General features: G+C 33.0%; 1 protein-coding gene across 1 annotated transcript; it reads left to right on the top strand.

Moving 5' to 3' along the window:
- The first annotated feature begins 3,027 nt into the window (after positions 1-3,027).
- On the top strand, positions 3,028-25,516 carry LOC149476169 (pro-neuropeptide Y-like). The gene is made up of 3 exons (XM_089712388.1): positions 3,028-3,074; positions 23,547-23,709; positions 24,925-25,516. Exons 2-3 carry the CDS (start codon positions 23,549-23,551, stop codon positions 25,040-25,042), a joined length of 279 nt encoding a protein of 92 aa, XP_089568514.1. The 5' UTR covers positions 3,028-3,074; positions 23,547-23,548; the 3' UTR covers positions 25,043-25,516.
- Positions 25,517-25,663: the final 147 nt, after the last annotated feature.

Genomic DNA, 25,663 nt, shown 5'->3' with positions numbered 1-25,663 from the left:
AAATTATTTATTCCTTTTTCTATGCACTTTTATTAGTTGCGTTGGGTGTTTTTTAATTTAATTTTTATTGCATGGTCTAAACGGTAATTAATTACTACATGCGTGAGACAGGAAAGATCTGATTTGGATTTGGTGCTGGATTTGATAAAAACTGAGTATCGATTAAGCTGATCAGCAGGCCAAGACTAATGTCAGAGAATAGAATAACGCTAAAGAATAGAAACTACTATCGCTATTTTTTTACATAAACTCATGATATTTTAGTAATGGTTCGGTCACACTACCAACGGCGACGACCAAAATTGTCCTCCAGACAAAATTGGTTTAAAAAAATATTAAAATTTCCCGTCATTGCGACTGAATGAAAATTTTGTTCGTGGTCGTCGTCGTCGTATAAATTTTACTAACAGTTCTTTTAATTATTTATGGTAGTACGTGTTTACTCAATAAAAGTTAAGTAGTAACTACTATACAGTCACTTTTCCACGCGGACGAAGTCGCGGGCACAGCTAGTACCTAATATGAATATGATCTAAATACTTTTACTTTTATTGATGCATTAAATAATGTCTTTAAAGATTCTAGTAATGTTATAAATTAAACGTAAGTACTTATAGTTTAATATTTCATGAAATAGTTTAGGCTACTTGATTAAATTACTGATGGATTATTCAATAATTTTTCAGAGTTCTCGATGTGATACAGGTACATTGGATAAATGGAATGGAGCGACTTAATTTTAATTTTTCTATTTGCAAGTTAAAGTTCAATAATGAAAATTGTACTGGAAATAGAAACATTCATCTTGTTGTCAGGAACTGAGGTAATATTACAATTTATAATGAATGAATAAATGAATGAAAAATTCTTTATTGCACACAAAAATACAGGATTACAAAATATAGGTAAGATTCATAAATTTTAGTTAACGTAGGTACGTTTAGTTTCAGGATAATTTTATATACTACTAGCTTCCACCCGCGGCTTCACCCACGCAGTCAAAGAAAAACCCGCATAGTTCCCGTTCCCGTGGGATTTCCGGGAAAAAACTATCCTATGTCCCGCGGTAAAAAGTAGCCTATGTCCTTTCTCGGGTATCAAAATATGTCTTTACCAAATTTCATGCAAATTGGTTCAGTAGCTAAGGCGTGATTGAGTAACAGACAGACAGACAGAGTTACTTTCGCATTTATAATATTAGTATGGATTTGATTATTGGGAATCACATATAAATAACTAGCGGTCCGCCCCGGCTTCACCCGTGGTACATATTTCGCAATAAAAAGTAGCCTATGTTCTTTCTCAGGGTCTAAAGATTGTCTGTGCCAAATTTCATCGAAATCGGTTGAGAGGTTTATGCGTGAAAACTATACATACATACATAATTACAAACTTTTCCTCTTTATAATATTAATTAATTAATTAATAATAATAAAGAAGTATAGATAATAATAGCATATGTGTTTATAAACCACATTTAAATATGTATACTTAATTTTCAAAACAAAATAGCCCAGCAATTTCGATGAATTTTAGTATAGAGATAGATCTTTCACGCTTAAACAAAACTTAAAGATTGTGAAATAAATAAAGTAGAAATTTGTATGGTTAATAAAAAAAAAATGTATGCGTGTACTCTACACACGTAAGAAGTGAAACTTCTTTATGACCTTAAAAATGTCACGAGTATGGATGGCGTAACGCAAAAATGTCACGCGTACGGCGTAACGCAAAAATGTCACGCGTACGGTGTAACGCAAAAATGTTACACTAAATTTTTGTCCAACCCCGATAAAGAAGTTTCACTTCAATTATGATAATAAAAGTACCTACTATAACTTCACAATGTTGCATACCGCCATCCAATTTATAGGACGGTAGTAAGATAAATGATTTTTAATATTGGCAACCGCATGGTGTAACGTTATTTTTGTAACTTGCAACATAGTATAGTAAGGTTCCATTTTTGCTAGTAGTTTTTATATTATATTTTTATCTACCTCCTATTAAAATTATAATTATGTATTCTCTTTGTTTGATATTAATTTAAAACTCTTTCGCGGGAAACCACTGAACGGATTTGATGTAACTTGGCAATAATATAGATTATCTATTACTTTTTAATATTATAAAGCTGAAGAGTTTTTTTGTTTGAACGCGCTAATCTCATGAACTACTGGAAAAATCAATTTATTACATGCACGCTCGCCTGACAGTTTACGCCCTGAATTGAACTGACTGGCAAATTCATATTATGATCGCATCAACCAGCCATGGCTATTGCGATCATTATTTGAATTTGCCAGTCAGTTCAAATCACGGCGTAAACTGTCTGGAAATAAGAGGTCATACCTAATACGGCCCCTGTTCTCGAAGCCCGGACTTATCGACTCCGTTTTATACTATGTAGTGACGTAGAATATTTCTGTTCCCAAATTCTTAGGTAACCAAATTCTAACCAAGTGTACCCTGGTGACTGGATTTGTTCATTATTAAAGGAAAACTGACTTATCAACACAGCACAGTCCAAAGTACTTCAATCTTGAAATTGTATAGTCTTGAAATTTTTATAGTCTAAGTATAATCACAAAATATCTCCTTAAAGGTGGATTAAATAGGGAGGCATATTAGTTTTTAGAAAACTATGTTAATTTTGCAGCCATATCTGTTATAAGTCAATCGAAACAGCCCGTCATTCAATGTACAACTTCAAACTTTTAACAGATAAGTATGGCTGCAAAATAATTTCTTAACCGTCATGACTAGTATTTTCATTCACGAAATCGGGTCATGTACATATTATAGAAATAATAACCATTATTCACACCTATTTTCTTTTAATAATTGTTTTATATATATGCTTAAAAAAATACAATACATACATTTCAACTTATGGAGTTCAGATCCATGTATCTATTATATTTATTTAAAAAAATATTGAACACGAATAGTCCCGCCTCTCCATAGCTCCTCTGTTCCACCCCGCCCACCTGTTACAAGCCCAACAGGTACATAAGCGGCTGAGAGACCCGCGCGACTACACTCTCATACAGCGGCGGTAACAGCATCATCAGGTGAGCTGTTTTTTTTAATTTGTCAATAAGGCAAAGACTTTTTTTTAATAAGGCAAAGGTTTTGTGAAAAAAAAAATTGAAAGCGCGGGAAAATTTTGTAGAAAAAAAATATGGTGAACTTTTATATTTTCACGAAAGTTCGTGACGGTGAAATTTTTGCATTTTACTAAAATAATAATAAAATTCGGTTTCTTGTTAAAATAAAGCTTCAATTTTATTAGAAAAAGACTCGATAAGTATTTATTGATTTAAAAAGGTTTGGAAATTCGGTAAAATTCAGTGATTATTATTATTGAAAAGGGATAAATTAAAAAAAATGTGAGTCCTTGCTACGAACCAGGAAGAATAAATGTGAAAATCTTATCTTATATATAAAAATGAATCGCAAAATGTGTTGGTAAGCGCATAACTCGAGAACGGCTGAACCGATTTCGATAATTCTTTTTTTAATATATTCCTTGAAATACGAGGATGGTTCTTATGTAGAGAAAACGTAAATATGTACCACGGGCGAAGCCGGGGCGGACCGCTAGTATGTATATAAAAATGAATCGCAAAATGTGTTGGTAAGCGCATAACTCGAGAACGGCTGAACCGATTTCGATAATTCTTTTTTTATTATATTCCTTGAAGTGCGAGGATGGTTTTTATGTAGAGAAAACGTAAATATGTACCACGGGCGAAGCCGGGGCGGACCGCTAGTTTAAAATAATAATAATAATTAAACAAGCCTCTTTCAGGAATCTCTTTCAAAATAAATAAATCAAATCTTTCCTCCATATTAAGTAGTTTTTGAGTTGTGCGATTTTAATTTTTGCTCAATAAATGTCTGGTTTTGCGTCTATTACTCGAAGAATTCCTACCAGCTATCCTTTATTCATTTGATTTAGGGCCGATTTTTCAATGCTTGGATAAAACTTATTCGTCGAATAATGTATAAAACTACCATTTTAAAAACGTATTCTAATTGCCCGTATTTGACAGTTTACGTGACATTTTAATATTATCGTGTAATACTTTATTGGACGGATAAGTTTTATCCAAGCATTGAAAAATCGGCCCTTATTCAAACTAATAATAATCCAAATACTGTTTAAATTTCACATAATATGTATCTTATGAAACGATTTTGATAAAAAATGGAACTAGGGAAAAAATCCAAGTAAAAATATGGGATAAGCACATATTATGTATTTCTAAAATCACGATAATTGTAATTCGAAACTAAATAATATTTTATAATCAAACTAGCTTACCACCCACAGCTTCGCCCGCTTTGTCTAAAACCTAATAAATTATATACTAAAACCTTCCTCACTCTATCTAGTAAAAAAACCGCATCAAAATCTGTTGCGTAGTTTTAAAGATTTAAGCATACAAAGGGACATAGGGACAGAAAAAGCGACTTTGTTTTATACTATGTAGTGAAGAGCGTCTTAAAACTGATAACTTTTAGGCTCATGTTTCCACTAAATAAATACCAAAACTTAAATGAAACATTCGGGAAAATTAACAAATGAAATATGTTAAGAAAAATTATTAGTTCAACAATAATTAGTTAACTACATTTTTAAACTTATTAAAACTTATACTAAGCATGTTTAAAAACTTTACAAAACTCGCGTTACCAAAAGAAATAAAAATATTACTTACAACGTAACTTAAAATGTTGTACTTTGCGACTACACTACTTACTGTAGCAGTAACTAGCTTTCCGCCCGCGGCTTCGCCCGCTTTGTCTAAAACATAATAAATTATATACTAAAACCTTCCTCTTGAATCACTCTATCTATTAAAAAAAACCCGCATCAAAATCCGTTGCGTAGTTTTAAATATTTAAACATACATAGGGACATAGGGACAGAGAAAGCGACTTTGTTTTATACTATGTAGTGATAAATAAAACATGAGGGTATAATGAATATTTTTATGCTGAAGAAATTAAACTTACCTACCTAAACGACGAACTTACCAACCTTATAAATTAATTAATTATTGTAAAAACATGTTTCTCAGTTTTTAGTTGTTCACGCTAATCTCAGGAACTAAGTAACTAGCTACTAATTCAATTTTTTATTTGTGTTGGATAGATAGTCCTTTGATCGAGGAAGGCTATTTAACATCATCCTTTTTACTTCAAATGAATGCGGGACATGTTGGGACAGCTATTGGTTAGGGAGCCAGGTGCAAATTTGGTTAACTATTTCCTCTCAAGAAATTATTCGTCAGACGCATGAGAGTATAGTATTATAAAGCCTCGTGAACGTCAGCTGGCGCTCGGTTGGGGGGGTGAGCGGTTGTAGCCTCCCACGCACATAGAAAAAAAAATACATTCATTCATTCATTTCCTCTCAGCTAAAAATTTGTCAAATTGTAGCTAACCCAATATCTCAACGAAAAAAAACAGTCAGCTGGTTACAACATGGTGTATTATACCTACGTCAGCTGGTGTCTCGAACATGAAAGTTAAATTTAAAGAAAAATTTATTTTCCGTTATTTCCTCTCAAACAAAAATTTACCTGATGATAGCTTATATGTAACTGTGGATAAATATATATGTCAGCTGGCTGTATCTTGGTGGAAAAACCGTCAGCTGATACGGGAGGCTACAACCGCTCTTCCCCCCAACCGAGCTCCAGCTGACGTTCACGAGGCTTCATAATACTATACTTTGATGCATTTTACTAATTACCGCTTGAGAGGAACTTGGTCATAAAATCTGCTGCTGGCTCCCGGACCAATAACAAAAAAGAGCGTGAGTGCCGAGCACTCGTGTCAGAAGTGAAACTTCTCTTGCAAGATTCAATGATACCAAATTCGTCGCCACTCAATGATTTGACGGCAACGACGTCATGATGCGACCTTTGGATGCGACCATGAAATTTTACTCTCAACGCGCCTAAAGAAGTTTCACTTCAAATGTAAAAGTAGATTACACTAACATCTTTTACCAACATTCAAACTAAAGTTATTTTAGACACAAAACACTATCAAAATGAATCGACCTCTTAGTGAAATTAAATAATAATATTTCACGTCGGATCTCAAATGTAAAGAGTGCTCAATAAAGCTTCAAAATACATTTATTATGAAATGACAATGAGACGCCATTTTAACGAAACTGTCAAAGAAAGCGTATTAAATGTGCTTTCTACAATGACTATTATGTGTCCAAATAATATAATAGATTTGAATTGTATCAGTTAAGATCTTTTCTTTTGATTTGTGTAAGGTAAATGTCTATAAAAGGGTTTTTTGTCTATTCTTTAAAGATATCGGACAATACTGTAGGTTTTTAATAGATTTGTGTCTTTTTGAGACAAACTTTTATTTTTCAATCAATTTTAGTTCCAGTTAAGTACTACTTATACAGGGTGTCCCACCGTTGGTATTCTAAGCTCAATGGAGGTTATAGTTTTGCATACGCTGAGTACGTAAAAAATACTTGAAAAATTCCAGATGCATTTTTTTTTCAAATAGATGAATTCTTAAAACTCTTTGTGTATACCCCTAACAAGCAATCCGCCCAACTTTGCCGGCCGCACGTGAGCTATCGTTTAAGATTATGTTTTCATAGACAAAATGCTTACATTAGCGAAGCGTTATATCATATACTAGCGACCCGCCCCGGCTTCGCACGGGTGCAATGCTGATACTAAATACACTACAGAAAAACTGTGAACGTTGTACACTCACCGGCACGGAATCTTGGCCACTGCAAATTTTTGGGTAAAATAACACTATTTCTTTTCTACTACAAAATTCAATAAAAATTTAATCAAAACTAGTTACTTTAATGTTTTTACTAACTTTTAGTAATAATTGGAAGTTTATAAGAAGTACTACCGCGTAGATATGAATTAAACAAGAATTTACGCTTTTCATGTGAGATTTAAATGATTTCTTAAAAAATGCACAAAAATTAGAAAGAACGTTTCCATAAAAAAAAATTGAACCTTTTAATATAGGGCGTTTCCTTCTCTTTCCTTAAACACTGTTTGCATCCAGTCTGGCATACTCTAGAAGTCATTTTTGATGTCCACTTGAGCTATAGTGTACCAAACGGCCCCAGCTGTATTTCTAAGCTCATCTAACATTGGTGCTGGGTTGGAATCGCACTTAATGTTTCTTTTAAGCATGTCCCAGATGTATTCTATTGGATTAAGGTCCGGGATATGAGCTGGCCACTCCAATTTTTCAATAATAACCTCTTGAAGGTACTCTTATACGCATCGTACGACACGCGAACGTGCGTTATAGTGTATTAGTAACAAATTTTCTTCACTGATAAACCTGTAATAGGGCTGAACATGTTCCTGGAGAATTTCCTCAATGTACCTGATCAAATTTAAGGCATTATCTACGATAACTAACTCCGTGCGAGCATCGGAACTTATACCTCCCCATACCATTATTGACCCTCCATGAAAAATCGCAGTTTGAGTGTGGTGATGGGTGAAAACCTCTCTTCTCGTCACCTCTATACTGACTCTTGGCTATCAGAAGCTCGTAAAGTGCCTTAGCAGTCATCTGTGAACACCTCACGAGCGCACTGGCTGTGGGTCCAGTTTTCATGTTCTTGTGCAAAACGAAGACGTGCTTCTCTGTGATGTCTGAGGAGTTCTGGATGGCGTGCTGGTCTGCAAACCTTCAAATTAACTTCCTTCATTAGTCTTCTCACCGATTGCTCACTCACATTTATTATCCTGGTGTTTTAGAGCCGGTGGTGTATCTCAAAAACTGTCAGAAAGCCATTTCTGAGTATCTCTTGAACAATAAACGGGTCTTCTCGAGCTGATGTGCACCTCATGCCTTCATTTCCTGGTCTGCACGTGTAGCTACCAGTCTCCTGGTATATTCTCCATGCATAGTGCACCGCTGAACGTGGTACGTACTGAACATTAGGTACTTTATGTTGCGGCAGTCATTGGTCTAACATTGTGATGGCCTGAGCAGGTTGTTCAGATGTTAACGGCATTTTTTATTGTTTGTTATGATCATTGACTACAGTACAACAATAACAATATCTTAAAACGTCATAAACGATATCGAAAAAAGTTTAAAACGAACAATTCGTAACTTCGGCTTAACCGCACAAATCACAAATTTCGAGTAACTCTTAAAAAGTGGTAAAAGATTATTCTCAAACTTAATGATTTCTTACCATAAAATTAAACAAATAATATGTTAACATATCTGCATACAAAAAAATCGTGAAAAACACTTCAAACTTTTTTTATCGGCAAATTTGTAAGTGGCCAAGATTCCGTGCCGGTGAGTGTATATAAAAACATAGCGGCCCGCTCCGACTTCGTATCTTAGATAGCCTGGCGGCCGGCCGGTACCGCCGCAAACGCTACGTCCCGCAATTTTTAAATCTGTAATATCTTCGAAAATATTCACTTAAATCATACGGTGTAAAGGGCCATATAGATCTATATTAAACGAACAATGTATTCAAGGTATTTAATTGGTTAAGGATTAATGCTGTATTGGTTAAAATCGCATCGAAAATTAGCCATTATTTTTCGTAAAAAGTAAATGACAAAAAAATGTTATTGTGGGTTATCCATAAGAGATAGACATATACCATCGCGGACTTTTCTATAGACCTTTTCAATGTGTATAATACTTAGTACATTATTTTGATAAAACTCGTAGGGTTCAGCCTGCGTTTGCAATGTAAGCGGAAAAAATGTAATTTTTTACGACATCACTTTAGAAACCTCAAAAATAACAGTACTTCTCCACTATTTAATGGATGTTATTATACATATAAACCTTCCTCTTGAATCACTCTATCTATTAAAAAAAACCGCATCAAAATCCGTTGCGTAGTTTCAAAGATTTAAGCGTACAAAGGGACATAGGGACATAAGGACATAGGGACATAGGGACAGGGAAATCGACTTTGTTTTATACTATGTAGTGATGCCGGCTGCGCGAAGCTAGAGAAGAAAACATGAATTATAAGGAAAATTTTAACAAAAATTTTTTGGCGTAATTTTGTTGTTTAAGTATTTTTTACGTGATCAGTGAAAGCAAGACTACAAGACCCTTCGCGCTTAGTATACCAATAGTGGGACACCCTGTATATTAGTACTTCCAAAGCAATTCACAATCTTTAAATTTATTTCTATTGTTTTAACAAAATATGCTGTGCATACGACAGTAAGAAGGTTTTTTTTATCTGACTTTTAGAAAAGAAAAAATGTCAGATACTGAATTTCATACACTTTTTTACTAGGTACAATACTTAATTTCGTAATTTCATAAGTCGAGTTGTTTTTTGGTTCTTTATTTATTTTAAACTAGTTTTCCAAGGCTTCGGCCGCTTTGTCTAAAACCTAATAAATTATATACTAAAACCTTCGTCTTGAATCACTCCATCTATTAAAAAAACCGCATCAAAATCCGTTGCGCACTTTTAAAGATTTATACATACATAGCTATCCCTAAAATTTAATAAAAAATCCATAAATCAAAGAAATAAACATATATACACATAAAAACATAACACTCCTTTTGGCTCGTCGGATAAAATCCCCTAATTCGAATGGATTTACAATGAACATTATCTGGCAACACAGTCGTTAAAAATAATTGGTGATTCACCAATTGGGTATAAATCAAGTTTAAAGACTATAAAGTTAAGTTGCTTAGGATTAACTTAATTGTAATTAAGTCCATGTATATAAGTTGGTACATAGAAATACTACTAGCTTTTTTAAAGACGTGTTGATCGATTTGAATGTAACGTTTATAGTTATGTTACTTTATATACGTATTATTGACTATTCAGACTTATAAAAAGTTTATATTGTATCAAAATAATAGCTTTGAGCTCGAGTTGATATGTCGCGCCGCCAAGATCCTATAACTATGTACTTACATATTATAAAAAAAAATTAAAGCATAATATTTTTTCCCGCTTAAACTGATTATTTATCAGGAAGTAATTAGACAGATAATTATTAACACTTAACAAAAATTTCAAATAATAAAAAAGAAAAAAATGCGTCTGTTTTTAGATATTTTTTTTAACTTTTCGTGTTAGACCTACTTTATTTCAGACGTAGGCTAAATTTTTATTAATTTTAACCCGGTCCAAGGAAGAATTTAATGTCAGAATAAAACAATAAAAGAAAAAAAATATTTAAAATAACGTATTCACCCACAATAATAATTAAACTACAGAAACTTTGAAAGAAAATTATAAACTTTAAAACTACTGTCACGTTTCTCGTTATGTGTTGCCATGCGTGAAAACAATATCCGACGCGGACTGAATTCCCGCCTTTGAGTTGGCAACACTATTTAACATGCAAAATGCGCGCGAACACGAATTTTACAAAATTCACACACCATAGATGGATTTCGTAATTAATATATTCAAATTAGGTTTATTACTGCGTTGTTTTAAAAATATGATGCTATCATTCTAAAAATAATTAAGTTGAATTTTTAAAAAGGAATCTATGATATGCATTTGTATCAAAAAATGCTGAATTACTACAAAACTCAAACTCAAACATTTATTTATTCAATTAGACTTCTTCTAGAAGCACTTTCGAAACGTCATTACATATTTTTAACATTTACCACCGATTCGGAAAGCAGTATCTACGGATAAGAACCGGCAAGAAACTCCATAGTTGAAACAGTTTCTATTATTATTTTATTATATTATATTTTTACTTTTATTTTTATTTTTATTTGTATTTCTGATACTAGATAAAAATTTCATACAATAATTCTACACTAATCTATACTATCTATACCTCCTAATATTGTAAAGAGGAAAGGTTTGTATGTATGGTTTTCACGCATAAACTATACTGGTCCAATTTTGATGAAATTTGGCACAGATAATCTTTAGGCCCTGAGAAAGAACATAGGCTACCTTTTATTGCGAAATAAGTACCACGAGCGAAGCCGGGGCGGACCGCTAGTTTTAATATAATCATAGATAATTTGAACTTTTTTTTATCTTCCCCCACAGTGTTTTTTTAGGATTTGATATTAAAGGAAAAAAAAGTCTGTCCACGTAAATTGTCGAGGTCTGCTAGCTTCTCTTTAATAATGAGATATTTTTCCAGGAAAGACAATATTTGTAGGTACGTAATTATTTAAATTCAAGCCCTAGGGACTGTACCGTATCTGAATCCTTTACACTTTACAGTAATTAAGCAATAACATAATAAATAGTAATAAATTTATCTTTTGTACCTACTGTTTATTTTCAACAAATATTTGTAAATTTATAAGGTCGCCTACGATTTCGTTTTTAAATAACATTTTTACGTACAAAATACATACATATTAAACGTTATCTATACGAAGATTTTTGTGTTTCAGTGTTACTTGCCCTATGCAAAAACTGATCAGACCGATTTTTATGAACGCACTAGCTCCGCTCCGCCGCGCGGTTTCACCCGCGTGGCTCCGCTCCTGTTGGTCTTAGCGTGATGATATACAGCCTTCCTCGATTAATGGGCTATCTAGCACCGAAATATTTTTTCAAATCGGACCAGTAATTCCTAAGATTAGCGCGTTCAAACAAACAAACTCCTCAGCTTTATAATCTTAGTAGAGATAAGTAAGCATATTCTGGAAATCTTAACTTTTTATTACTAGGTAGGTAAGTGATAGGCATGCCAATTATTAAGTTAATCCGTAAGTTTTAAAAACTTAAAATCATTAAAAAAATTGAAATCATTCAAACGTTATTTATACAGTATTTATATCGCACACACAGGTATCTAAAAAGTACTAACCTTATAATATTATGTATCATAAATATCGCATTAAGTATTTTATCTTGCAAACTGACCAAAAGTCGAATTTAAAAATAACCCACCTAAAATAAAATCGAGTTCATAGTACGCAAGTCTATTTTCGGAATTATTTAATATTAATAATACACATATTCATATCTCAATTTTATATCTATACATATAATAAAAACGTAGGAAAGTCAAAACTGTACATTGAATATTTTTTTAAAAGAATACATAATCCATGATCTATAATCGATATAGAAGCCAAAAATATAGTTTTTAGAATTTTTGTCTGTTTGTCTGTTTGTCTGTTTGTCTGTTTGTCTGTTTGTCTGTATGTTTGTCCGAGCTAATCTCGAAAAGTACTGCATAGATTGACTTCAAATTTTGCATGAATATTACTAACAGGTCGTGTGAGGTTTTTTTAAACATATTATCATGCTATCACCTCCGGGGGAGGAGCTGTGAACCTTTACTTTTCTTACGTATTCCGTGTACTACGACAGCGAACAATCTAAAGACTCATGTTTAAATGTTGTTTTTGAGTAAGCCATGCTATTATCTAGCTTTACACTATAAAAACTACGTCATTTACGTAATTTGGGCAGAGAAACTGTTTAATGAATCTTTGTACTATAAAGACAAATTTGATTCAGCGCCATCTATGAGATTTCGTAAAAATCAAATCAATTTACATGTTAACACTACTGAACCCAATGTTAAAAATTAATAATTTAAATATAATTATGTTATTTATTTATTTAACTCTTTAACCCATAATAAATCTTCCCTTCCCTATAAGGTGCGCTTATATAATTCGTGTGAATATACTACATTTTTAAAAGTGAGGGTAGATGTATATTATTTTAAGTCAAACTAGACACCATTACAGTTAATCTAATATTGATTGTGTTCATTGGTTACATTTTTAAAAATCTTCGTGTTTTAATAATTCGATCACGAGGCGGGACTCTAATACAAAAAGGTTAGTTCGTTGATAATTATTATTCCTTCATCATTTACATGTTGTTAGTAAAAATATACTTTGACTGTTAATACTTTTGTTCAGTATTTATCTGTATGATTATTGCTTGGTAATTAATATATTTTCATGTCGTATACCTAATTATAAACATAAGTGTGATGTGAAACTAGCTGGATTTATTTTTACATACTCACAGTCTTATATTTTGTGTTAATGTTAAAATAGTATTAATAGTGTAAATCATAATATTTTTTCAAAGTTAAAAATATTTCCTTTTTTCTGATGGTGTTGCCATCGCATTAAACCGCGCTGTCGTTTCGTTCACAAAAAGTCATGTTATTAGGACCGAATATGTAGCCGCCTCAACTTACGGAAACGAGAGTAACCTGCGTTGTCTGTTAATTATTATATAGTCGAATTTAACGTTACATGGAAATTGGAATCTAAATATATGTATACCTATTTATATTAAATCTGTAGAGGTCAATTCTGCACATGAAATATATTTCCTAAATAACTATCACGAGGTGATTAGAGATCGACATCGACGTCAAAAATGTTTGTCCGTCTGTCTGTCTGTATAACCGTTATAGAAACAAAAACTACTCGACGGATTTAAACGAAACTTGGTACAATTATTTTTCATATTCGTGAGCAGAGCAGCAACTCCATTTTTAAGCTTTCGTCGCGTGTGCGTTCTTAATGCGTGTATCTTAATGGTTAAAGCTACACAGAAATCAAGTATGAAAGAAATGTTCTCCATATTATATAAAAAATATCTCCCGACATCATAAATGTCTATCTTTTATGGTTGAGCTTAGGAGTTCAAAGCTTTCTGATTATATTTGTCTACTAGCTGTCCCCGCGACTTCGTTCGCGTGGAATAGTGACTATGGGACCTATGACCATGGGCTCAGGGTGGGGCAACAATAAAAAATCATTTTTATTTTCATGCTCCCACTCCCGCGCCCACTCGCACTCCCACGCCATATGCCACGTTCAGTCCCAATCCCACGCCCACGCCCACTCCCCTTCACAATTAGTACCTACCAGATCAAAGCCAGGGTAAGCGCCCCACCCAGCCCCACCGTGGCTACGCCCATGCTGAATTACTACTTAACATACAATTATTGAGTAAATACGTACAACCATACTGTACTGTTGTACTACCATAAATAATTAAAAGAATTGTTATTAAAATTTCTTACTAAACTGAGCTAAAAAACTTACGTACCAAATTATTAAAGAAAATCAAGAAATGAAATGCCTAACCTATAACCAAATAGTTACTACATATTGTAATTAAAAATTATGATTAGTATATAATATCGAAAATCAAAAAAGAAATGCCTAACTAATTCTACGTAAAATTTCTTTTAAATTATGTCATATTATTTTTTAGGAACCAGGGGGGGGGGAGAGGAGCAAATTCTATTTCCTTCCTTTCTTAAACGGATGTTTTTAATAATCTATGGTGTAGCCAGTAGCCACTGATCAGCTTAATCGATAGTACTCAGTTTTTATCAAATCCAGAAACAAATCCAAATTAGATCTTTCCTGTCTCACGCACGTAACTAAAGGCTGAAGAGAGAGAGAGCACGTAACTAAACCGTTTAGACGAAGAAAAGTGTATAGAAAAAGGAATAAATAATTTCATAAACTTCCCGACGATCTTTAAAATAAATTATAACTTTCATTTTTTTCATTCCCACTTTTACCCCTATGTAGGTATAATAACTGGATGAACCAATTTTGATACACTTTATCTAAGAACCAGCGTCGGAAAATATTCTGCCTAACAAAAAAAAACCGCATCTAATTCGGTTTACCTGTTAGCCAGCTACGGTGCCATAGACAGACACACACACACAGAAATACATAGCGGTCAAACACATAACACCAGTCTTTTTGCGTCGGGGGTTAAAAATATAATACGACATAATTTAAAGGACATTTTATGTGGAAAATTTACCTATACACCAGGGTAGATAATTTTTGAAACAAAAAAAAATCGCAGTAGGATGAAACCCATTAGAAAAGGATATGATAAAAATGTAAGGAAAAATAAATTACGGTCAATCGGAGTTCGGGAAGTGGGAGGGGGGGAGCTTTTAAGAGAAAAAAATGGTTTCTCTCGATTTCTCGATAATAATAACACCTGCTAATTTTTTTCTACATATTTTAATTGTACAGACATCACTTTTCCACAATTTTATTATATGTATTGATGATGATGATTGAGATTATAACACTCTTAGTCCGTTTTAATTTTTATTCACCCGCATCAGTGCCACCTAAAAAATCTTTATATATCGAAATTCAAGCAAAGTTAAGAAAATGAGAAATAAGAGTTCTCAAGGATCGTTAGAGATAAGAGGCTTACTATTGACCGAAAACAACATGTGTTATGCCGAACCTGAAACCGCTTCACAACGAGAATTGCGGCTCACAGCTGACCGCGAACGGCATGTACTATCCTGTGAGACCGAAACCTTCACTGAGGGTATATATAACGTCTCACAGCTGATCGCAAATGGCATATTGTACTATCCCGTGAGACCGAAACCCTCACTGAGAGGGAATTACGTCTCACAGCTGATCACGATCGTCATATTTTATCTCGAGAATTCTGAAACTTTTACTCAATATGAAGACCGTTTGACAAATAATAGGGTGCACCATAATATTATTCGATCTCTCGAAGATGAACATGAGCATAAGCAATGACTAGAGTAGGGACGCGAATATTACCATTATTTGAGACAAGAACGATTAATAAGTTTGTTTAATGAAAGATTAAGAATTGAAACTATTGGTCTCTTTAAACGGACGAATAGCGAGAGATTAGCTCTTATAGTATTGCGTTTTAAATGATCCTTTGGTGCTCAACAATTATCAGATGCTCCTTTCATTCTTACTTTTAAGATACAAGGTCAAGTTTATCATTTGATAGGATCCCTTTTGCCTGAAGGCCAACCTAAGTTTCTTTAAATATATTTTGTATTCGACTACGACGAATAATCGAATACAAGAAATCAATATTTCTCGAATTTAAAACTGAACTCATTTCACAATTTTAGAACATGTTAATTCATCAGGTTAATCTGTATATATGCGTTTTAAATCGATATTAGAAGCTTTTCCTCAAGATGGTGATATTAATATAAAATTGGTATAAATGCCGATAGACGGAAGTCTATCAGCACTCAGGAATTCCCTGAGCGTGTTATAACGCCCAGGCCGCAGTATTACAATTTTTCCTACAGTAGGGCGACGAATGTATTTTCGCATAGCAACGGAGGGGAACTCGTGGGGGGTAAAGTGACGCGGGCCACGTACCACAAACATGTTTAGTTTGTGGTACCGAGCGCGAAAGAAAGTCATCGTGTTTTTAGTAAAGTTACTATGTAAACTAACGTAATTTATTACTTAGGTACATATTCTATAATGGTGCGCTCAAACTGTTAATCTACATTTAATTTAGATTATTATTTTAATTACTAAGAAATGTAGAATTTAAATCACATTCATTCATGTTTTCCTCAGATATTCGATGTCTATGATTTTCGATGATTTTAAGATTTTCTTATCAGAGTATTCAATTTTAATGTTGTTAAATTTTATAAGAGACAATTAAGAACATTCAAAAATAAAGTGTCAGGTTTTTTTTTTAACGACGAATGACGAAAAACGACCGAATCGCGGACGAAGTCGCGGGCAACAGCTAGTTTAACAATACAAGTTTACATAAAAGAAAACACGCTGCATTGGTATTAATCTTCACAATGAAGCAATCGGTACATTTTGATTACATACTATACAAGTATACTTTACAGTGTGCTTATAGCGCACCTACGCGTTGTGAGGCGTCAAATCGGCTAGGGATGGGCTCGTATTTATCGATAGTTCGATATCGATATTTTTTGTCATTATTTCTAAAGTGAACTTTAGGCGCGTTGAGAGCAAAATTTCAATGTCACGTCATGGCAATGCCGTCACGTCGTGGAGTAAGGCGACGATTTTGGTATCTTTGACTTGCCAAAGAAGTTCCACTTCTAACACGTGTGCTCGGCACACACGCTCTTTTTCTTATAAATTAAATTTGGGACAAAACAGTTGTTTATTTTAAAACAAAATCGTTCATAAATAAATGCCTGTCAGTGCTGAGTGCTGACACGCTTATCTTTATAGTGCCTCTTTTAAAATACAAAATTTGATGTCCATAATCGAACTTGTTAAAAGCTCAAAAATATCTGATGAGAAAAAATATTACATATTCTATTATATACATATATATAGTATATTTCATACACCTACCAATTTTATTAACCTTATTTAGCACACGTCAATTTATCGTAGGTACAATAATATTACCTACACATGAAGCTAACAAAATGTCCTCTATTTCAAATATTTTATACCTGCAGTGAAAGCTTTAACAAAAAGTATTTCAAAGTAATTTTTAAATTCTAAACGATACAATTGCAAAAATTGCTTGCGCTAAATTGTCGATTATCGATAAACACATCACTAGAACGGTAAACTGTTCATAACAACGACGATTTATAGGAAGGGGAGCATCCGTTTATCGGTGAAAAATAAAACATTATCTTGTATTTCCGAACGATAACATTATATAATTTAACAATTTTCTTTTTATTATTCTATGGTTTACGGGTTTATTTTTGTTTTATCTGTGGCAGATTTTCTATTATTATGTGTAATTGGTTTTAAATTTTATTGGTCTAATGATGGATGGCTTATTGAATCACTTTTTTATTATTTTAACATTAACATTTTATGCAAAACAATAGCATAAACACCTTAATAAATTTTCTAAATAAAAGAAACTACAATGAAAACTTGTAACTTTGAAATCATTTTTATCGTCTGCATTGAATAAACGAAACTAGCCTAATATCTAAAACTAGCTAGCTGCTTTTTGTTACATTTTTCGCAGTTATTATAACACTAGCCGCTCCGCGCGGTTTCACCCCCGTGGCTCCTCTCCTGTCGGTCGTAGCGTGATGTTATATAGCCTATAGCATTCCTCGATAAATGGGCTATCTATCACCGAAAGAATTTTTTAAATCGGACCAGTAGTTCCCGAGATGAGCGCGTTCAAACAAACAAACAAACTCTTCAGCTTTATAATATTAGTATAGATAAGTAAGTATAGCAAAATTCAACGAACAAAAAACAAAAAAAGTCATAATCTATTCAGTCGTTCTCACGGTAATATAAAGTAAAATAGAGTCGTGTTACATTATTTTTTCAAATTAATTTTAACCATAACCTATATCTCAACCATATTGCATTACACTAAAAACAATAAATCTACAGTAAATAGCCATAGGCAGTACACCCACTTCACCCCCCACATGTGATTTAGTAATACGTGTTTTGTATCGTAAATCAGGAAATATAACACTAGTATTAACCGACGACTTTGAACGTTTTAGTAGGTGTTAGTATTATACCTACTACAAACACCTTTTTTTGTAAGTGTGAAAATCTTGCATAATGCTGAATGCATACCTAACTTACTCGTAACACCAACGTACGTTCGTTGGCTACTATTTACCTAGTATTCTGTGGTAATAATATACTATGGTAATACTTGTATACGTAGTACATATATTATTATTAGTCTGTGGTAATACGAATGTTTTAATTATTTCGTGTATATATTATAATCAAAATTGTCTGGTTTTAAAGAGAAGATAATAGTTTCTTTTTAAGTATTTTGAGTAAATTTTATTTGATGGTAAAATCTGCAGCACATGTCACTACATAGTATATATAACAATGTTGCATGTATCTTCAAAACAACATATTGGATCTTGATGAGTTTTTTAACAGATAGAGTGTTTCTCAATGTTTTTAACCGACTTCAAAAAAAAGGAGGAGTAGAAGATTTTTATGTATGTACACCGATTACTCCGAGGTTTCTGAACCGATTTACGTGATTCTTTTTTTGTTCGATGCGGGATGGTGTCGAATTGGTCCCATAAAAATTTTATTCGGATAGGCCCAGTAGTTTTTATTTTATAAGCATTTTTGCCTGTATTTGTAAATGTTGCAAGTGCAAGTTTGAAGTCGGTTGTTTTTAACGCAGTTATCACTTGTAGTACCTATACAAAGTTAAGTTTTGGACAAAGGGAAGCCTCGGACGGCAAGCCGCAAGGTAGTACCTAGTTGTATACCTACGTACTACGTAGTATATTATTATTAGTCTGTGGTAGTAGGTAGGCATAGACTATAGAATAAAACAATGTCGCTTCCCGCATGTCTGTCCCTATGTATACTAAAATCTTTAAAACGCAGCGGATATTGATGCTGTTTTCTTAATAGATACAGTGGAACTCAAAGAAGGTTTCAATATACAATTTGCTAAATTTAGATAAAGCGAAAGCGCGGGTGAACAAACAAACGCGCAGAACCCTAGACCCTACCCCACATGCCCTACCCTCCACAAGAGTACTTAGCCCACATTAAAATGACAATATTAAAATTATAACCGTTTGTTTATATCGGCTCGTTTGACGCTCTGCTTTGTTTGTAAAACCCTCGATGCACTATCACTTTAGTGAAAACTGCCCGCCTATTTATAGCGTTTATTAGTTAATGCATTTCGAGTGCTTGTGGTCATTTTATGGATGACAGGGACTTAATGACAAACGCGAAATTACATCATTTCTAAACGGTGATTGATAAAATTTAAATAGATAGAGTAGAGTGAATCAGCGAACCATATTTATTAGTTGTGTATAAAATCATCAATAACCACAACCTAAAGTGAAAAATTATTAACGATTATAATATGTAATACCTACTTATCTCTCCTCAGTAAATAAACAATTCAACACAAAAATAATTTTTTATTCGACCCAGTCAAATCGAATCAAAACTACTTAATAGTATATCTTATATATAAAATTCTCGTGTCACAATGTTAGTCTGCACTCTGCATACTCCTCCGAAACGGGTGGACCGATTCTCATGAAATTTTCTGTGCATATCGGGTAAGTCTGAGAATCGGCCAACATCTATTTTTCATATGTACCACGGGCGAAGCCGGGGCGGACCGCTAGTAATTATATAAATATTTTATATAATTATTTCGATACACATTATTATCGCACTATGGTTTATATTCTCAGCAATAATTATTAAATAAAGCCTTAATTAGGATACAAATTCTTCTGAAAATCAGTAAACATAGTTAAAACCCATGCCACGACTATAGATAAACTACTAGCTTTCCGCCCGCAGCTACGCTCGTGTTTAAAAAAAACCCGCATAGTTCCCGTTCCCGTAGAATTTCCTGGATTAAACCCATCTTATATGTTAATCCAAGTTACCCTCTATATTTGTGCTAAATTTCATTGTAATCGGTTCAGTAGTATTTGCGTGAAAGGGTAACAAACACACACATACACATCCTCACAAACTTTCGCATTTATAATATTAGTAGGAAAAGGAAACCTGTCAAAGATACCACACTTAATACCTATACTCGGATTTTTAATTAGATAAAGTAAACTGACAGCAGCTAATGTCACTTTGTAAAATAATGTTGCCACATTTAAAGTAATAGTGAGGAATTCAGTTCTCATTCAATCAGATGAATGAACAATGACTGTGAATAGTTCATCATTTCAAACTATAAAATAACATTATTTCTAATTATAATATATAAAGCTACATAAGATATAAGTTACTAGTAGAGTGTAATTATAATCATTTTTTTATTTTTATTGTTACGCTGTTTACGTTATTGTTTTTGTAATTTTTTCGTTAATTGTAACTAATTACGTTGTGTTTGTTGTCATTGTTGTGTTTATTTGATGTTATATTGTTAAAAACTAAATATTCACTAGACGATCGATTCAATTTCATTCATTCCCGATTTTCAATCATTCACTTTGTGACAACGCTATTTTTATTTCATCAAAAACTGACAACACAGAAAACGTCAGTTTACTTTATCTAATAAAAAATCCGAGTATAAGAAACATCGCCATATAAACACACCCTTAACAGAAGTTTCCAGACGAACCGGCGCGCAAAAGATAGTTAATTAAAATGCGTATAAAGAGAAGATCGTAATTAAGTTTAAGCCAGCGTTAACTGGCTGTTAAAACTTAACCACGCTTTAGATAGGGGCGGATGTTTATCAAACATACTTCAAAGTGAGACTTAGAAATATGACTGTTTGAACTATAATTTGCACGGGTTTTATTTTATACTAGCGGTCCGCCCCGGCTTCGCCCGTGGTACATACATATTTCGCAATAAAAGGTAGCCTATGTTCTTTCTCAGGGTCTAAAGATTACCTATCTGTGCCAAATTTTATCAAAATCGGTCCAGTAGTTTATGCGTGAAAACCATACATACAAACCTTTCCTCTTTATAATATTAGTATAGATAGTATACACTAGCTGCATCCCGCGGTTTCCCCCGTAAATGGGTTTTTCCTTTTAATTTTAATGTTCCTAATGCTCATGAAATATTAGAATATCAATTACCCTTAGTTACTTCTCAGTACATAGGTTATCTGTCAGTGAAAGTCCCATCAAAATTGGTCCCGCCGTTCCTGAGATTAGCCGGGACAAACGGACAGACAGACAAAAATTGTAAAAATTACTATTTTGGTATATTATATGCTACAGTGTAAACACGGTATATAATATTATGTTACAGTCAAAACCCTGAACCAGTCAATATCCTTATTGACGGTTATTAAGGTTATTGACTAAGGCATCGTTTAATATCCTTATTGACTGATTTATCTCACAAAATCAGTTAATAAGGTTATTGACCGAAACCCTTAGTCAATTGACTGGTTCAGGGTTTTGACTGTAACATCCATACTAATATTATAAATGCGAAAGTAACTCTGTCTGTCTGTCTGTTACTCAATCACGCCTAAACTACTGAACCAATTTGCATGAAATTTGGTATGGAGATATTTTGATACCCGAGAAAGGACATAGGCTACCTTTTATTGCGAAATATGTACCACGGGCGAAGCCGGGGCGGACCTCTAGTAATATATACCGTGTTTACATCTAATATCTATACGCATAATTCGTTAAAAGTGGTTATTTTAATATTAACAACAGACTCAACTTATTACAATTTTATTATTGGTATCTAAAGACTAGTTGGTTCATGTGACTATGTCTGTGTTAAATACGGGAGAATATTTACGCTACTTACATACTACCTACATACAATACGTAATTCGTAGATCCATAATATTATGTTCATTGTACCCTCAAATAAAATAAGTATTTTTTTTAACGTAACTACGTGACACTGAAGAAGGTTTTTCTTATCAAGATCAATATATCACTACCAAATCCTTGCATTATAGATTTCAGAATATTTAAGAAATCTCGATTTCAATTTTCAATTGTATTTTTTTCTTACTGACTGACCGATTGGCTTGGTTGGTAGTAGTTAGCCCTGCCTTCCAAGCCAGAGGTCGTGGGTTCGATTCCCACCCGGGGCAAATATTTGTGTGATAAATATAGATGTTTGCTCTATGTCTGGGTGTTAATTATCTATATATATATATATGTATTTATTTAAAATTAAATATAATACATATATGTATGTTTATCAGCCATCTGGTTTCCATAACACAAACGAAAGCTTAGTATGGGATCAGATCGTGCCGTGTGTGAAAATTTGTAACTAAATATATATATTTAGTTATAAAAAGTACCTAACTAATATTAAAATCTGGCAGTTAGGTTCATATGTACTTAGGTATTTACAATAATTTTACAACCTTTTTGAAGGCAATATATAGGTGTTTTCTACATTGTTTATCACAACTTGAATATTAATAAAATTTCTGATAAAGATATAAGAATGCCGGTCCGTTAAAAAACCGATTATGCTATTATTAACTATTTAGGACTTTAGTATCGGGATTTTTGAGGTCAAATTATTTAGATATCTTATCTAAGGGCTTTTGGAGCCTTACATAACATATTTATGTTGCGTAATTGGATAAAATATTACAAAATAACTTTTACTGATTTATTTTATATAAAAAATTAGTATTCCAGAAATGTCAAATTATAGGTACCCACTACCCAGTTCCTTTTGCATGGAATTTATTATACGGATTTTTCGAAACATTTTTAAATGTGTGACAATACTTATAATCTGATAGGACATGGATAGGACCAAATATTTACTTTAAAATAGTAAATACTTTCCTGACTAACTTAGCCCATCAATTATTAAATTTCAACATAAGCTTTGCATAGTTAAATAAATAAATAAATAAATAAAATAAATAAATAAATAGTTATAAATAAGTGTAGTAGTGACGTCCGTATGGGGATGATAATAACAACAAAAATTGTAATGCTAGATTGAGAATATTTTTTTTTTCCACCGGGAATAAAACCCGAGTTTTAAACGCTCGGCTGTAGTAGCTCTACGCTCGAGCGTAGAACCTCAGTTCTACATGGTTCTAGGCCGTAGGCACTCCATGGTAATGAATGGCATTGTGTTAATAATCATGTAGTAACTACTAACTTCATAAATGTACCATTATTAGATATTTATTATTGACAGAAGTCTAATACAATGGCATTAGGTACCTACGCTTATGTAACCTACTTAAAATATGCTACAGACTTGCGAAAATTACTAAAATTGTTAATTATCATCCATTGCAGCCATGCGGAGCGTAGTCGCCATCTTGTTGTTGTCTGCCATTTTGTGCGCGACACTCGCGCAGTACCCGCGCCCGAGGCGGCCGGAGCGCTTCGATACCGCGGAACAGATATCCAACTATTTGAAGGAACTACAGGAGTATTATTCTGTACACGGCCGTGGACGGTGAGTCGTCTTTTTTATTTATTTATTTTTTATATATTTATTATTTATTTACTTCTTGTAAAGCCGGCTACTCACGTACCTGCAGCAGGGGCAATATTGCACCTATAATAGGCTCCTTAATTGTAATGTGTATAGGCAAGCAGGGGCAATTTAGAGAACAGCTGATATTGCTCCGACCGCTCTGCAACCGAGATTGTTCCAATATTGCCCCTGCGGCAGGTACATGAGTAGCCGGCTTTAATCCAACAGCTTTTTTAACAATAGGTTTTGTTTAAGTTATTGCTAATAAACGTACGTATTGTATTGGTTCTTTAAAAGATATCATGAACTAGGAAGGTTTTTGAAGTGAAACTTCTAGGCACGTTGAGAGTAAAATTTCAAGGTCATAGCAATTCCGTCACGTCATGGAGGAAGGCGAAGATTTTGTTATCTTTTAATCTTGCCAAGGAAGTTTCACTTCTGACACGTGTGCTCGGCATACATGCTCTTTTTTATGAATGTGTATGTTGTGTGTGAAAACTGAAAGGAGAAAGGTGATGGAAGATGGGAATTCAGAATAATGTTGTAATATTAATAGATGTTTATAATTAGACTAGCGGTCCGCCCCGGCTTCGCCCATGGTACATATTTCGCAATAAAAGGTAGCCTATGTTCTTTCTCAGGGTCTAAAGATTATCTGTGCCAAATTTCATCAAAATCGGTCCAGTAGTTTATGCGTGAAAACCATACATACATACAAACCTTTCCTCTTTATAATATTATAGTACTTTATAGATAATATTTTTAATAGCATTCAAATGTTTCATAAATGAGGATTTTTAATGAATCTTCGCGTTAGATGGCGAGGTGCTTCTAGGCACATAAACATTCTGACAACATCGATTAATTATCGACTATTTTTTTGTACATAATAATTTTTGTTTAACTCCATTAATCTATTAACGGAAAACCAACATCCCTTTACCTTGAAATTGATATTTTTTTATGGCATTCAAATGCTTTATAAATATAAATTTATAGAAAAAAAAATCCTCGTGATCGAATTTTTTCTATTCTTTATAAATTTATACCCCTTTACCTAAAGTTGAGTTTACACCTGACAGTCGCAAACTCACAAATGAAAAGGAATTGCCTAAATACATAATATTTTAGGATCGCTAAAAAGTTGTTTTAAACTTAACATTAAAATTTTACAATAACAATTTTCTTTTTCAGATATGGCAAACGACAAATGCACATAGCAGACGCTTCTGTTATCTTCAAGGAAATGCCGTTTTTCGACCACAATGCAAACGACGATATACTATTCAAAAATTTCCCCTATAATAACTAACATAAGTATCTAAATAAAAACAATTGGACGACAGGCTTGATAAACGCGTATTTAAATCTAGTACCTAGGTACATGGTAGCAATTAATTAATGAAATTAATTTAATTCCTACTAATTGTAGACTATTGTTGTAATTTTGATATAGACCTTGAATATTTCAACATCACAAATTATTTTTGCCGCGTAAATTTTTATTTTTTATTTCAATGGCGGCAAGGCGATTTTTTCAATGTTTAGCCAATGGCAGCAAAAATGACAGTTATTACGATTTTTTTTGTGAAATACTTAACTAACCGTATGATTTTATTTTTTAACAGTGTTAAATAGGGCCTAATCTAGTCAATTCGATATCCGTCTTCTGTCTAGTCAATTATGTGTTGCAGAAAATAAAATAATTTTCAGGCTGGGTGGAAATTATTTTAACATTGTAATTATTGTGTTATCTGTGAAATTATAACCATGTGATTATCAAGTGAATAAACTATTTTAAAATGCTATTGTGTTGTTATTTACCTACTTATTATTCCTACAATAATAATAAATAGTAACTATTAGTAAAGCATTAATATAATATTGTCTGTGCTACTATTAAAATAATTAATCCTTAATTAATCTCAAAATA

The sequence above is a fragment of the Colias philodice genome, chromosome 28, assembly GCF_061535455.1.
Source record: "Colias philodice isolate Cphi_HAF_F1 chromosome 28, ilColPhil1 Martin Lab GWU primary, whole genome shotgun sequence".
In the NCBI taxonomy this organism is placed as follows: domain Eukaryota; kingdom Metazoa; phylum Arthropoda; class Insecta; order Lepidoptera; family Pieridae; genus Colias; species Colias philodice.
Note: the sequence above shows the minus strand (reverse complement) of the source record. Positions and strands in the feature narration are given on the sequence as shown.